General features: G+C 46.6%; 1 protein-coding gene across 1 annotated transcript; it reads left to right on the top strand.

The window, feature by feature from the left end:
* Positions 1 to 13910: 13910 nt before the first annotated feature.
* LOC106726165 (60S ribosomal protein L39-like) lies at positions 13911 to 14150 on the top strand. Its single transcript, XM_014540029.1, has one exon. The coding sequence runs from the start codon at positions 13926 to 13928 to the stop codon at positions 14148 to 14150; it is 225 nt and encodes a 74-aa protein (XP_014395515.1). The 5' UTR covers positions 13911 to 13925.
* The last annotated feature ends 1286 nt before the right edge of the window (positions 14151 to 15436 follow it).

Below are 15436 nucleotides of genomic sequence, written 5' to 3'. Positions count from 1 at the left end.
GGGGGACTGAGAGGATGCTCAGGGGTGTTGGGGGGACTGAGAGGATGCTCAGGGGTGTTGGGGGGACTGAGAGGATGCTCAGGGGTGTTGGGGGGACTGAGAGGATGCTCAGGGGTGTTGGGGGGACTGAGAGGATGCTCAGGGGTGTTGGGGGGACTGAGAGGATGCTCAGGGGTGTTGGGGGGACTGAGAGGATGCTCAGGGGTGTTGGGGGGACTGAGAGGATGCTCAGGGGTGTTGGGGGGACTGAGAGGATGCTCAGGGGTGTTGGGGGGACTGAGAGGATGCTCAGGGGTGTTGGGGGGACTGAGAGGATGCTCAGGGGTGTTGGGGGGACTGAGAGGATGCTCAGGGGTGTTGGGGGGACTGAGAGGATGCTCAGGGGTGTTGGGGGGACTGAGAGGATGCTCAGGGGTGTTGGGGGGACTGAGAGGATGCTCAGGGGTGTTGGGGGGACTGAGAGGATGCTCAGGGGTGTTGGGGGGACTGAGAGGATGCTCAGGGGTGTTGGGGGGACTGAGAGGATGCTCAGGGGTGTTGGGGGGACTGAGAGGATGCTCAGGGGTGTTGGGGGGACTGAGAGGATGCTCAGGGGTGTTGGGGGGACTGAGAGGATGCTCAGGGGTGTTGGGGGGACTGAGAGGATGCTCAGGGGTGTTGGGGGGACTGAGAGGATGCTCAGGGGTGTTGGGGGGACTGAGAGGATGCTCAGGGGTGTTGGGGGGACTGAGAGGATGCTCAGGGGTGTTGGGGGGACTGAGAGGATGCTCAGGGGTGTTGGGGGGACTGAGAGGATGCTCAGGGGTGTTGGGGGGACTGAGAGGATGCTCAGGGGTGTTGGGGGGACTGAGAGGATGCTCAGGGGTGTTGGGGGGACTGAGAGGATGCTCAGGGGTGTTGGGGGGACTGAGAGGATGCTCAGGGGTGTTGGGGGGACTGAGAGGATGCTCAGGGGTGTTGGGGGGACTGAGAGGATGCTCAGGGGTGTTGGGGGGACTGAGAGGATGCTCAGGGGTGTTGGGGGGACTGAGAGGATGCTCAGGGGTGTTGGGGGGACTGAGAGGATGCTCAGGGGTGTTGGGGGGACTGAGAGGATGCTCAGGGGTGTTGGGGGGACTGAGAGGATGCTCAGGGGTGTTGGGGGGACTGAGAGGATGCTCAGGGGTGTTGGGGGGACTGAGAGGATGCTCAGGGGTGTTGGGGGGACTGAGAGGATGCTCAGGGGTGTTGGGGGGACTGAGAGGATGCTCAGGGGTGTTGGGGGGACTGAGAGGATGCTCAGGGGTGTTGGGGGGACTGAGAGGATGCTCAGGGGTGTTGGGGGGACTGAGAGGAGAGGTTTCTCAGGAACATCCCTGCCCAATACCCCCTTTGATAACGCCCTCCTGGGGTGGACCAATGATGAAAGAGCCAAGGCCCAGAGAGCTGGGGCAGCAAACTCAGCAGCCCAGGACCTGCAGGGGCTGAATGGGGCCCAACCCAGGGCTTTGCACCCTGAGTGCCGCGCTTCCCCACAGGCTCGGGCAGTTAGGGGTGGGAGGCAAAATGTGAAGTGCTCACTCCACAGGGGCCTGTGTCCAGCAGGGTCTGCAGAGTCTCAGAGATACCTGCTCCCGGTACCGGTACCGCTCAGACAGGAAGGGAGGGCGCGGACTCACCCTCACAGGGTGGGCAGAGAGGTTCTTACCAGGATAGTGACCTCTGGCTTCTGCCTTAAGGAGGTGGGGGGGGGATGTGGAGGAAGGTCTGCAGAAAGTCAGCGAGGTCCAGAGGGCCAGCTGCACCGTGTCAAGGCCAAGGTAGGTGGGACGCCTCAGGACGCCCGAACTCCTCACTGCCTCTCCAGCTCAGCTGATCCGTTTATGTTGGCCGCAGCAGGCTTCTGCACGTCCTGGCATACCAAGCGTTGAAACTTGGTGAACATTTGGAAAAACCGTTATAAAACCAGGAGCAGCCGAACGACCTGAGTCTCCGCAGGAACAGGGACGCCTGGGTGACCTGGTGTCCTAACTGGTCTGACCTTCCCCTCTGACTCCTGCAGCCCGGCCTCTGCTTTGAGGCCCGAGGGATCACTCTGAGGTGTATGCTGCCCATCTCACCCCCCCAACCCCGGCTCAAAACCCTCCCGTGCTTCCTCACTGCCCGGGGATACGGGCGAAGGCTTCCTTTCGCGTCTCCTCCCGCGGGCCTTTCCAGGAGCCTCCAGCCTTGTGTGTCCATGCTCCCCCTGCGCAGGGCCCATGCTGTGTGTGCTGCTCCTCATCCTGAAATAGCTCCCCACCTCCATGCATCCATCTCCCGGGCACATGGCATTCCTTGCCAGCATTCCACAGAGGTGGAGGGTGTGATTGCACTAAGAAGCAGAACGTATGCCCGTTCCCTCTGACCTTGGGTGCGGACGCATGCCTTGCTTTGGCCAATGGAATGTTAGTGGGAGCGATGTGACTAAAGGTTAAGTGCCGTGTGAGGGGGCTCACTTGCTTGTGCTCTTTCCACCACCATTAGAAGATCACCCCGAGGCCTGCCTGCCAGGCCTAGGCGCTGGGTTCGAGACACGTGCAGCAGAGTTGCCCAAAGAGGCCCAGCCTAGATCAGCTGACTCTCAGCCAACTCACAGAAGTGAGAACTAAACAAATGGTCATCGTGATAGGTCAGCGGGATAGCATACATGCTTGTTACACAGCATGTTGCAGTAATCGCTCACTGATACATCATTTGAACCGGAATCATGTCCAGCCCATCATCAGGCCTCGGATGAGATGGATGTCATTTCTTCTCAGCAGTTTGACCAGAGCCCTCGCTGCTCCCACAGTCCAGGCTGAGGGGCTCCCCGGGCTCCCACGGCACCCCACATCGGCACTTTTCGCCACACTGGGCACGCACTGGGTTATAATTTCTATTTCACTTTTCTGTCTCCTTCACAGGATTCCGAGCTTCTTGAGGTTAGGGATTGCATGTTACTCACAATTTCTGACACGGACTCAGTGACTGTTCGTTAGAAGAAAAACCGTAGCTGACCTTTTCCAACCAGTGAAAGCAAGGGGACTCTCACTTTCCCACCCCGCCCACCAGCGTCACGGAAAAGGCCGAAGAGGGAAGAGGACTCCTGTGAGTTCCCGTCTCCTCCCCACAGCCACGTGCGCACACACGTGTGCGTGCTCACGCCCACCCTCGTCCAGGCTGCCCGCTCCCACCCGCCTGCTCGCTTGGTGACGAAGCACTTTCTGAACCCATTCGCTCCATCTTTCTGCGATATCCTCCAGCAAATCAAGCATCCCCTTCTTGGGATGTTTTCAATCTGTTTTATGTTGATTTTAATTAAAGAATCCGAAACTGAACAAACAGTTCCTAGCAGGTGGCCATACAAGTGTGAAATAAGCAAACTGTTTTATCTGCCACAAACTCTGCTAGTAAATTTCTTCAAATTAATCCCAGCCTCCAATAGTCTGCTGATCTCAAGGAGAAAGCGAAGCAATCCTGGCCTCCAAATATTTGCTTCTGTTGCAGCTCCTGGAGCCAACAACGGGGTGTCCCCTTTGTTTCACCCTCACCCCCTGTTTTCCAGACCCACCTCTGGCCTCTGTTGGCCCAACCCGTCAGCCCAGAACAAGGGTCATGTGCCCGCACCGTTGAGCTCCATGGCCAGAACTCCAATAGCGCAGCCACATGCCCAGGAGAGAGCTCCCAGCCCTCTCTCTCCCGAGTACCACCATCTCCAGCCGACCCCTCCCACTGCCAACCTCTCAAAGCTCACCCACTCGCAGGAGGAGCAGAAGGGGAGCCCAAGGTGCTGCTGGCTTCCCTCCCGTGGCACAGCCAGGAAGGGAAGGGGTGCTGGGGAGGCAATGCCCGTCCTGGCCAGGGCATGGATGAGCGGACACCGCATTCACGCTGCTGAAAGTGGAGGTTAGCATGGGCTTGCCAGAGCCTAGTTTGCTTAAATTTTTCTTACTTTGGGATCTAAAAATTCCACATGTAGGGCTTTATTTTAAAAAATCATCAATGTATAGTGGTAAACGTTTCTCTCAGAGCTGTTCATAACAGCAAAAATTGAAAACCATTTGTTATTCAACAATAAAGGATTGGGCAAATAAATAATGGTACAAAGTATAGCAAAATATTCAATGCCTAAAAGGTAATCTCAGAGGGAAGGCAGGGGTGGTGGGTGCAAAATGATCAAGCAAAGAGCTTGTGTGCATATATGCATAACCCTGGTGGTGAAGGCCTGGGTGGGGGTAGGGGGGCTAGAAGGGGCCAATGAGGGGAAGAGGGGGACATATGTAAGACTTTTAACAATAAAGAATTTTTTTTAAAGAAAGAAAAAGAAAAAATAATCTTGTGATTTATTTACAAGGCAATATGCCAACATGAATTCATTTTCCTTTTAGTTTGTATGTATATATAATCTAATATTCTGGATGTAGCATAAATACATTGAATATATTATTCTAGGTGTAATATGTGTGCGCGCGCATAAAAAAAAGGCTGAGAGGATATAAACTAAAACGCTAACGATAGCTGTCTAAGTACTGGGAATATACGTGGTAGCTCTCATTTGTTTCTTTTTTAAAAGTCAGTATTTTGTTAATTTTCTAATGTTGAGAACCCCGGCTGGAGAGTCTGGGGACCAGGCTGTGACCGGCTGTGCCCTAACGCAGACTTAGTGTTGTGCCATCTCCGGGCCCCGCTCTGAAGCTGGGAGTCCTGGCGTGGACTTGGTGAGCCAGCGAAGGCTCCCAGCATTGCAGTCTCATACCCTGGCCTTGGGGCCCCGGGGAGTCCTAGGCTCTGGGTACCTACTGTTGCCACTGTGGCCCCCCCACAGTCAGCTCTGCACACAGCAGCCAAATGGTCTTTCCGAATCTGATCCACCGCTGCCTTCTTGTCATCTCAGGACGACATTGGACGTCCCCCCACCCCCGTCTGTGTGCCCCTTACGATCTGGCCGCTGCCCAGGTCCCAGGTCCCTGATGCTCTGATGGACACATCGCTGTCCGTGCTGCCTCCCCACTCCAAGCAGCTCCCTGCGGGCAGGGCCTCCAGTGCCCGCAGCAGCGCCCCCCCCCCCAACGGCACCCGCAGGATGCACGTTTCCTAGCTGAGCGCCTGCCCCGGTCCCTCCCTGCGCGGCTCATCCTCACAGAATGCAGAGCACATGCTCAGGGTCCAGGCTTGTCTCACATGGCTCAGGGGTTCCTAACCGGAGAGCCAGGGACCACTACAGAGTCTGTGGGCGGATTTCAGGACTTCGTTGAACGCCTAGAAGTTCAACACAAACATACAAACACTTTTCTGGGGAAAGGATCCGCGCCTGCCATCAGATACAGAGAAAGGCAAGAATCCAACGTTTTGAAGGAGGATGAGGGAGACACCCAGGAACAAGCCATGTGGTCTCTGCCCTCAGGCGGAGGGTCAGGTACTAGCTTACAGAATGACATGGACCAAGCGAGGCGGGTAATTTAAGCTCCCGGAGCACACACAGGAGGAGCCTGGGCTTCTGCTGGGCAGGCCATCGGGGAAGGCTGTCCCAGGGAGGGCCCCCAGCAGGCCCGGAGGGCGAGTGGACAGCAGCCCTTTGGAGCAGATGCTCATCCCTGCTGGCCCTAAGGAGAGGGAAGTGGGGGAGGGTGGGGTGGCGGGGGCAGAAGGGGAGGTGGCCTGTTTTGTAGCCTGAACTGTGCAAGCATTTTCCCCAGAGCAGTATTGCAGCGAAGTGAAGAGCGGACTGGGCCCCTTCCCGGCTCTGCGGCGCACTGCCCGTGCTACCCACGGGAGCGACATAATCTCTCTGAGTCACGGTTTTCTCATCCATAAAATGCAGGTAATAATAGAACCCCTTTATAAGATTGTTTTGAGGATTAAATGCAGTAATATTTGTAAAGCATTCAGCCGAAGTCTGGAATAAGTAAGAGGAAAAAGCAACACGGCTCCTTTCCTAGAGGAACTTCAGTCTGGAGGCGCTGGGTGCGTGGGCCCTGGCTGTTCTCACTCTCTCCCACCCACAGGTACACACACCTTTTCCTCTGTGCCCCTCAGACCAGATGAAACAACCACAGTCACACCAGGTGCTCTAGAGGGCCCACACAGAGGGTCTGGCAGGGTGGGAGGGGAAGCTTGCTACACTAGGGGCCCTTAGGTGAGGTAAGGTGCCCGGCTGGGCTCCTACCCTTTCTTAACTTACCTTGAAGCCTTACGAGGAACGCTCCTGCCAGGGACCAGAGTTGGGTGAGGAAATGAGAAAAGGAAATTTGTTAACTTTCATATCTATTATGTGTTGAGTTCAAAGGAGGTATGATTATCCCATCTTTCAAGTAAAGAAATTGAGGATCAGAAACTTTAAAAAGAGCTAAAGTCATAGTGGTAGGCAGCCTAATGGCCCCCGAAGATGTCCACATCCTAATCTCAGAATCTGTGAATATGTTACCTTACATGGCAAAGGAACACTGCAGATCTGATTACGTTAAGGACCTTGAGATGGGGAATCATTCCAACCAGGTTTTTGTCCTCCTTACCCCAGAAGACATCGCTCAGCGAAGTCACCAATGACTTCTGCATTGCCAGGTCCGATGGTAAGTTCTCTATCCTCATCTCACTCACCAGACTATTTGACAGAAACAATCAACCCCTCTTCCCTGAAACCGCTTCTTCCGTTGTCTCAGGGACACCACTCGCTCCTGGTTGTCCTTCTCCTGCACTGGCCACCCCTTCCAGTCTCCAGTTTGGATTCTTCCCTTCTCCACGTCATGCTGCATGCCACTGCTCCTCTCATACCGGCAGCAAAAGACTGAAGGTTTATTCTCTACAAAGGGTAAGACAGAAGGCCTCTGGACTAGGGTTCAACCAGCACAATTGAGGGGGTGCATATAGACCATAAACAATGGAAATTAGTTATTTCATAATACTAAATATGGGATCCTGAGACTCCCAACCTGAATGCTGGCAACCAGACCTTTATCCCTCAGGCAGGAGTTCGGTAGACACTGTCTAGGGAATATGACAAACCAATGTGAGAGATGTAAGACACTGGCATTGTTTTCCAACAAACAACCCACTGAGGTTGAAAAGTGACCCCCTCAAGCTCCAAGTTTCCAATCAGCTCTTTGGTCTGTTACTCAACTCATGAGCTGACAGTCAAGGGTTATAGATACTTGAGGGGGTAAGAAAGCATCTAATATGAAAAACAGAGATCAAAGCAAACAAACAGAAAGTGATAACAGAGGAAATAACTATGCAAAGGAAAAAATTCTTAAAAATTGTTAGCAACCTCAGATATAAAAGAAGATACAGCAGCCACAAAATAAGAATAGAATGCTATAAGAAAAGGACATTGTACAAACAAACATAAAGAGCTTTTGTAATTTTCTGATAGCAAAAATAAAAAACTTGACAGATAATATGGAAGATATTTTGAGAAAATATCGAAGAAAGTAGAGTAAGAAGAATGGAAAATAGGAGAAAAAAATAAGAAAATTAGAATACTAGTTGATGTGATTCAACATCAAATGGGGGACATGTGTATCAACAACAAATCTTTAAAAATTTAAATATATGTAGTGTATGTGTATACACATATGTGTACATATATAAGTATGAATATGTATAGAAAAAGAGAGTGATAAAGCAAATGTGTTCAAAGTTAACATTTGGGAAAACTGGGCAAAGAGCATGTACCATTCTTAAGTTTTCTGTAACTGATATTTCAAAATAGAAAGATTTCCAAAAGGGAAAAAAGAAGAAGAAGACAAGAAAAGACAAACAAAAGAAATTATCAATAAAATAATCCATGAGGTTCAAGACAAGATGGCAGAGTAGGGACATGCTGTACTCACCTTCACCCTCATCCACATCAGAATTATAACTAAACTACAGAACAGCCATCATTCGGAACTACCTGAAATCTAGCTGAATGGAAGTCATACAACTAAGGAATTAAAGAAGAAGCCTTGAGGCTGGTAGAAGGGGAAGAGACACAAAACAAGGCTGGTCTCATACCCATGTGTGGCAGTTGATAATTGGGAAGCATATCTTGGCTGAAGAATTCCTCACAGGGAGTGAGGGGTCCCAGCCCTACACAGGGCTCCACATCCCAAGGCTCCAGTGCTGGAAAGAGGAGTGTCCACAGGAGTTGCCTGTGAACATTGGTGGGGATTCTGTCCTGGTAAGATGGAGGACTGCTGGAAACACAGGTGTCCTCTTAAAGAGCCTGTGAGCAGACTCACTCACAAATACTCAGTGCTCCCTATGCCTCTTGCCCAGCTCTGGTGGCAACCAGCCTTGAGTCACGTGTGGCCTCTCCCATGCACCTCTGGGCTCAGCACAGGCAGCTACAAACTGAAAATTACTTTGTAGTCCTTCCCAAGTAGCACTGGGCCAGACACAGGCAGTGGCTGACCTTGGCATGCACCAGAGCCCCTCTCAGGAGTCCCAAGAACCAACAACCTTGGTGGCTGGCTTCAGACCACAACAGAGCACCACACAATTAGCTCTACAAATGAAACAACCACAGCCCTGCTGGGGAAAATTCTGATCTGTGGGGTTAGCCCCACTGTGGTCATGGCAAGTTTTCAAAGCAAGTGAACGTGAGTGTCAACCCCCACCTACTAATGTGCCACAGCAATCAAGGCTCAACTACAACAGAAGGGCACATACAACCCATAAAAGGAACATTCCTGGAGCACCTGGCTCAGGTGACCAAGGAGACTGCACCACTTGGCCACACAGGACCCCTATTACATAAGGCCAGTCTGCCAAGACTGGGAGATGTAGCAGCTCTACCTAATAGATAGAAACAAACACAGGGAGGTTGCCAAGATGAAGAGACAAAGAAACATGTCCCAAATGAAAGAACAGGAAAAAACTCCAGAAGAACTAAATGGAATGAAGATAAGCAATCTACCAGATACACAGTTCAAAAAACTGGCTGCTAGGATGCCTAATGAATCTAGTGAGAACTTCAGCAAAGATAGAAAACATAAAAAATAACAGCAACCATAAAAAAGAACCTTCAGTCCGAATGAAGAATACAATAACTGAAATAAAGAATATCCTAGAAGGAATCAACAGCAGATTAAATGAAGCAGAGGATCAAGTCAGCAACTTGGAAGACAGTGTAGTGAAAAATCACCTAATCAGAACAGCAAAAAGAATAAGAAAATAGTTCTGTTTAAGGGACCTCTGGGACAGCATCAAGTGTACCATCATTTGCATCATAATGGAACCAGAAGGAGAAGAGAGAGCAATGAATTGAAAACCTATTTGAAGAACCAATGATTAAGACTTCCCTAACCTGGTGAAGGAAATATGCACACAAGTCCAGGAAGTGCTGAGAGTCCCAACAAAATGAATCTAAATGGGCCCACACCAAGACAAATCATAATTAAAAAGCCAAAGTTTACATACAAAGAAAGACCCTTAAAGATAGCAAGAGAAAAGCAATTAGTTGCCTACAAGGGAGTTTCCTTAAAACTGTCATCTCATTTCTCAACAGAAACTTTACACCGGCCAGAAGGGATTGACAGAAAATATTCAAAGTGATGAAAAGCAGGGGAATACAAACAAGACTATTTTACAGATATAGGCTATCATTTAGAATTGAAGGACATATAAAGAGCTTCCCAGACAAGAAAAAGCTAAAGGAGTTCATCACCACCAAATCAGTAATATAAGAAATATTTAAAAAACATCCTATATAATAAAAGCATAATATGCTAAGTGTCTGACTGTTCATTCGACCTTTCATTCAACCCTTCCACCAGCCACTGTGACATGCACTGACCACCAGGGGGCAGATGCTTTAACCCAGTAGGTTGGCTTGCTGCTGGGGTCTGGCCAATCAGGACTGGGCAAGATGGGCTGGACACACCCTGGAGTCCTCCCGTGGTCCCTCCCCAGCCTGCCAACCTCCACAGTCCCTCCCCCTCCAGCCAGCCCCCATTGGCCCTGATCAGAACTGAGCAAGATAGCCCCGATCAGCCCTAATCGCTAGCCAGGCCGAGGGACCCCACCAGTGCACAAATTCATGCACTGGGCCTCTAGTATTTAAGAAGAGGGAAGAAAAAGAATATAAAGCCATGGCTGGTTTGGCTCAGTAGATAGAACGTCAGCCTGCAGACTCAAGGGTCTCAGGTTCGATTCCCAGTTGGGGCATATGCCCAAGTTGTGGGGTCATTCTCCAGTAGGGGGCATGCAGGAGGGAACCAATCAATGATTCTCTCTCATCATTGATGTTTCTAACCTTCTCTCTCCCTCTCATGTCCTCTCTGAAATCAATAAAGATATATTTTTTAAAGTACATAAATATAAACTATAAAATAACAGTAACTACATACCTACCAATAATCATTTTAAATGTAAATGGATTTAATGCTCCAATCTTAGCTGAATGGGTAAGAAAATAAAACCCATACATATGTGGTCTATATGAGACTCATTTCAGATTCAAAGATACACACAGACTGAAAGTAAGGGAATGGAAATAGGTTTATCATGCAAATGAAAACAAAAAAAGTTGGGTTAGCAATAGGAGGGAACCTTGACTTACGAGTGTCACGACTAACGAGTTTTTTGAGATACCAGCTGTCTCTCGGCCGATTTTTTGCATTGAGTTGATAGAGTAATTTGAGTTAACGAGCTCCTTAACGAGCTCCTTAACGAGCTCGGTCTCGGAACAAATTAAACTCGTAAGTCAAGGCCCCACTGTACTTACATCAGACAAAATACGCTTTAAACAAGGGTTATAACAAGAGACAAAGGAGTATGATAAAGGAACCAATTGACGAGAGGACACAACACTTATAAACATTTATGGATCCAACAGAAGAGCACCCAAATTTATAAAGCAAGCATTAACAGACATAAATGGAGAGATCAACATTAATGGGGTAATTGTAGAGGACTTTAACACTCCATTGACATCAATAAATAGATCATCCAAACAGAAAATCAACAAGGAATCAGCGGTCTTAAATAACACACTAGACCAGATGGATTTAACTGATATTTTAGAGCATTTTACCCCAAAGCAACAGCACACACATTCTTTTCAAGCATACATAGAACATTTTTCAGGATAGATCACATATTAGGACACAAAACAAGCCTCAGTAAATTTTAAAAGATTGAAATTATATTAAGCATATTTTCTTATCACAATGGTATGAAACTAGAAATCAATTACAAGAAAAAAAACACATAACACATGTAAGCTAAATAACATGCTACTAAACAATGATTGGGTTAACAATAAGATCAAATTAAAAAATAAAATGATACCTTTGAGACAAATGAAAATAAAAACAAAGCAATCTAAAATCTATGGGACACAGGAAAAGCAATCCTAAGAGGGAAATTCATATCAATACAGACCTGCCTCAAGAAACAAGAAAAATCTCAAATAAATAATCTAATCTTACACCAAAAGGAGCTAGAAAAAGAAAACAAAGCCCCAAGTGAGTAAAAGGAAGGGTGTAATAAAATCAAGAAAAATAAATAAAACAGATTCTAAAAAAAATAGTACAATCAATCATGAAGCCAGAGCTGGTTCTTTGAAAAAGATAAACAAGGTTGATAAATCTTTTACCAGACCCATCAAGAAAAAAAAGAAAGGACCCAAATAAATAAAATTAGAAATAAAAGAGGAGAAGTGATACCGACACCACAGAAATACAAAGGGTTGTAAGAAAACACTACAAACAATTTCATGCCAACAAATTGGACACTCTGCAGGAAATGGATAAATTCCTAGAGCCATATCTTTCAAGTCTAAGTCAAGAAGAAACAGAAAATCTGAACAGATGGGTTACTACTAATGAAATGAAATCAGTAATCAGAAAACTTCCAACAAACAACAGTCCTAGTCCGAACAGTCTCACAGGTGAATTTTCTCAAACATTCAAAAAAAATTAACACATACTTCTCAAACAATTCCAAAAAAATTTTAAGAAATAAAGGCTCCCAAGCTCATTTTATGAGGCCAACATTACCCTAATTCCAAAACCAGACAAAGACATTAACAAAAAAATGTACATCCCAATAAATATCCCTAATGAACACACATGGAAAAATTCTCAACAAAATATTAGCAAATCAAATTCAGAAATACATTGAAAAGATCATACACCACGATTAAGTGGGACTTGTTCCTGGGATGCAAGGTTGTTGGTTCAATATCCATGAATCAATTAATGTGATACACCACATAAACAAAACAAAGAGTAAAAATCAAATGATCATATCAATAGATGCAGAGAAAAGCATTTAACAAAATCCAGCTCCCATTTATGATAAGAACTTTCAGCAAAGTAGAAATAGAGGGAACATACTTCAACATAACAAAGACCATATATGACAAACCTATGACTAACATTCTCAGTGAAAAAAAAGCTAAAAGTGCTTTCCTTAAGATCAGGAACAAGACAAGGACATCCACCTTTACCACTTTTATTCAACATTGTATTGGAAGTCCTTGCCATAGCAATCAGACAAAAAGAAAAAAGAAAAGGCATCCACACTGGAAATGAATAAGTAAAATAGTCATTATTTGCAGATGATATGATACTGCTTATAGACAGAAACCTAAAGAGGCTACCAAAAACTATTGGAACTGATAAATAAATTTGGTAAAATAGCAGGATATAAAGTTATATTCAGAATCAGTTGCATTTTTATACACCAATAACAAATTATGAGAAAAAGAAATTAAGAAAACAATCCCATTTACAATTGTATTAAAAATATTTCGGAATAAATTTAACCAATGAGGTAAAAGACATGTACTGGGAAAATTATAAGACATTGAAGAAGATACAAATAAATGGAAATATATACCATGCTCATGAATAGGAAGAATTAACATCATTAAAATGTCCACACTTCCCAAAGTAATCCATAGATTTAAGGCAATCCCTATCAAAATACCAATGGCATTTTCACAGAACTAAAACAAATATTCCAAAAAATGTATATGGAACCACAAAAGACCCTGAATAGCCACAGCAATCTTGAGAAAGAACAAAGTTGATCATTTCATGCTACCTGACAGCAAACTATACTACAAGACTATAGTAATCAAAACAGCATGGTACTGGCATAAAAACAGACACATAGATCAATGGAGCTGGATAGAGAGCTCAAAAATAAACCCACGCCTATGCGAGCAATTAATCTGTGACAAAGGAAGCGAGAATATACAATGGTGTAAAGAAAATCTATTCCAAATATTCCTGAAATTATAGGAGTGGGAAAACTGGACATATAGATGCAAAAAGAAAAGAAACTAGACCACTTTCTTACACCATATACAAGAATAAACTCAAAATGAATTGAAGACTTAAATGTAAGACTCAAGACTATAAAGCTCCCAGAAGAAAACATAGGCAGTAAACCCTCTGACATTGTTCTTAAAAATATTTTCCTGATATATATTCTTAGGCAAGGGAAACAAATAAAAAAATGGAACTACATCAAACTAAAAAGGTTTTGCATAGCGAAGGAAACTATCAACAAAATGAGAAGACAGACTACTTAATGAAGGAATATATTCACCAATGACAAATCTAATAAAGAGATTAATATCCAAAATTATAAAGATCTCCTACAAATCAACACCAAAAAGACAAACAATCCAATTTAAAAATGGGCAGAGGACCTGAATAGATACTTCTCCAAAGAGGACATGCAGATGGCCAGTAGACATATGAAAAGATGCTCAATGTCACTAATCAGCAGAGAAATGCAAATTAAAACTACCATGTGATTGTCAGAATGGCTATCACCAATAAATCCACAAACAGCAATGTTGGCAAAAACGCGCAGAAAAGGGCACCTTCATGCCCTGTTGGTGGGCAAGCAGGTTGGTACAGCCACTGTGGAAACAGAATGGCTCTTTCTCTGCCACCGTGGTGCGCGCGTTCGCTTCTCCTTTCGCCATGTCTTCCCACAAGACTTTCGGGATCAAGAGGTTCCTGGCCAAGAAACAAAAGCAGAATCAGCCCATTCCCCAATGGATTCCGATGAAAACTGGTAATAAAATCAGGTACAACTCGAAGAGGAGACATTGGAGAAGAGCCAAACTGGGCTATGAGAAATCACACATGATAGATGGCTCACATATTTATGCTGTGTCCAGATTGCCTGCACCTTTAAATGATTGAAAAGACCACTACTGTCAGGACAGTTGGGGCATTTTAATTGGAAAATTATTGGATTCATGATTTTGCTCTTTGGATTTTTTTTTCTGCAGTAGTAGGTTGGTTCAGTAATAAATGTGTGAGACCTTAAAAAAAAAAGAAAGAAAGAAAGAAAGAAAACAGAATGAAGCTTTCTCAAAAAAAAAAATTTTTTTTTAAATAGATCTACCTTATGACCCAGTAATTCTTCTTCTGGTTATATATCCAAATAAATACAAAACACTAATTTAAAAAGATATATGCTCCCCTCTGTCTGTTGCAGCATTATTTACAACTAGAGGTCCGGTGCATGAAATTCATGCACTGGGGAGGGAGAGGGGGTTGTCCCTCAGCCCAGCCTGCACCCTCTCCAATCTGGGACCCCTTGGGGGATGTCCAACTGCCGATTTAGGCCCCACAGAGATTGGGCCTAATGCAGCAGTCGGACATCCCTCTCACAATCTGGGACTGCTGGCTCCCACCCACTCACCTGCCTGCCTGCCTGATTGCCCCTAACCACTTCTGCCTGCAAGCCTGATCACCTCCTAACCACTCCCCTGCCAGCCTGATTGACGCCTAACTGCTCCCCTGCCAACCTGATTGCCCCCAACTGCCCTCCCCTGCAGGCCTGCCCCCCCAACTCCCCTCCCCCGCAGGCCTGGTTGCCCCCAACTGCCCTCCCCTGCCGGCCTGGTCACCCCTAACTGCCCTCCCCTGCAGGTCTGGTCCCCCCAACTGCCCTCCCCTGCAGGCCTGGTTGCCCCCAACTGCCCTCCCCTGCCAGCCCAGTCACCCCTAACTGCCCTCCCCTGCAGGCCTGGTCACCCACAACTGCCCTCCCCTGCCGGCCATCTTGTGGTGGCCATCTTGTGACCACATGGGGGTGGCCATCTTGTGTGAGGGTGTGATGGTCAATGTGCATATTACCTCTTTATTATATAAGATAGCCAATATATGGAAGCAGCTTAAGTGCCCATCAATAGATGATTGGATAAAGAGGTGGTACATATAGGGTGTCCCCCCAAAAAATGTGTACACACACTTTGAATTATTATAAAGGCAGTGTTTATTAAAATACATTTCATTTTTGCCCTAACTGGTTTGGCTCAGTGGAGAGAGCATCAGCCTGTGGACTGAAGGGTCCCAGGTTCGATTCTGGTCAAGGGCATGTACCTTGGTTGTAGGCACATCCCCAATAGGGAGTGTGCAGGAGGCAGCTGATCGATGTTTCTCTCTCATCGATGTTTCTAACTCTCCCTTCCTCTCTGTAA

Source organism: Myotis brandtii, unplaced genomic scaffold, assembly GCF_000412655.1.
Source record: "Myotis brandtii unplaced genomic scaffold, ASM41265v1 scaffold105, whole genome shotgun sequence".
In the NCBI taxonomy this organism is placed as follows: Eukaryota; Metazoa; Chordata; class Mammalia; order Chiroptera; family Vespertilionidae; genus Myotis; species Myotis brandtii.
The sequence above is the reverse complement of the archived record's forward strand: the minus strand, read 5'-3'. Positions and strand labels throughout refer to the sequence as shown.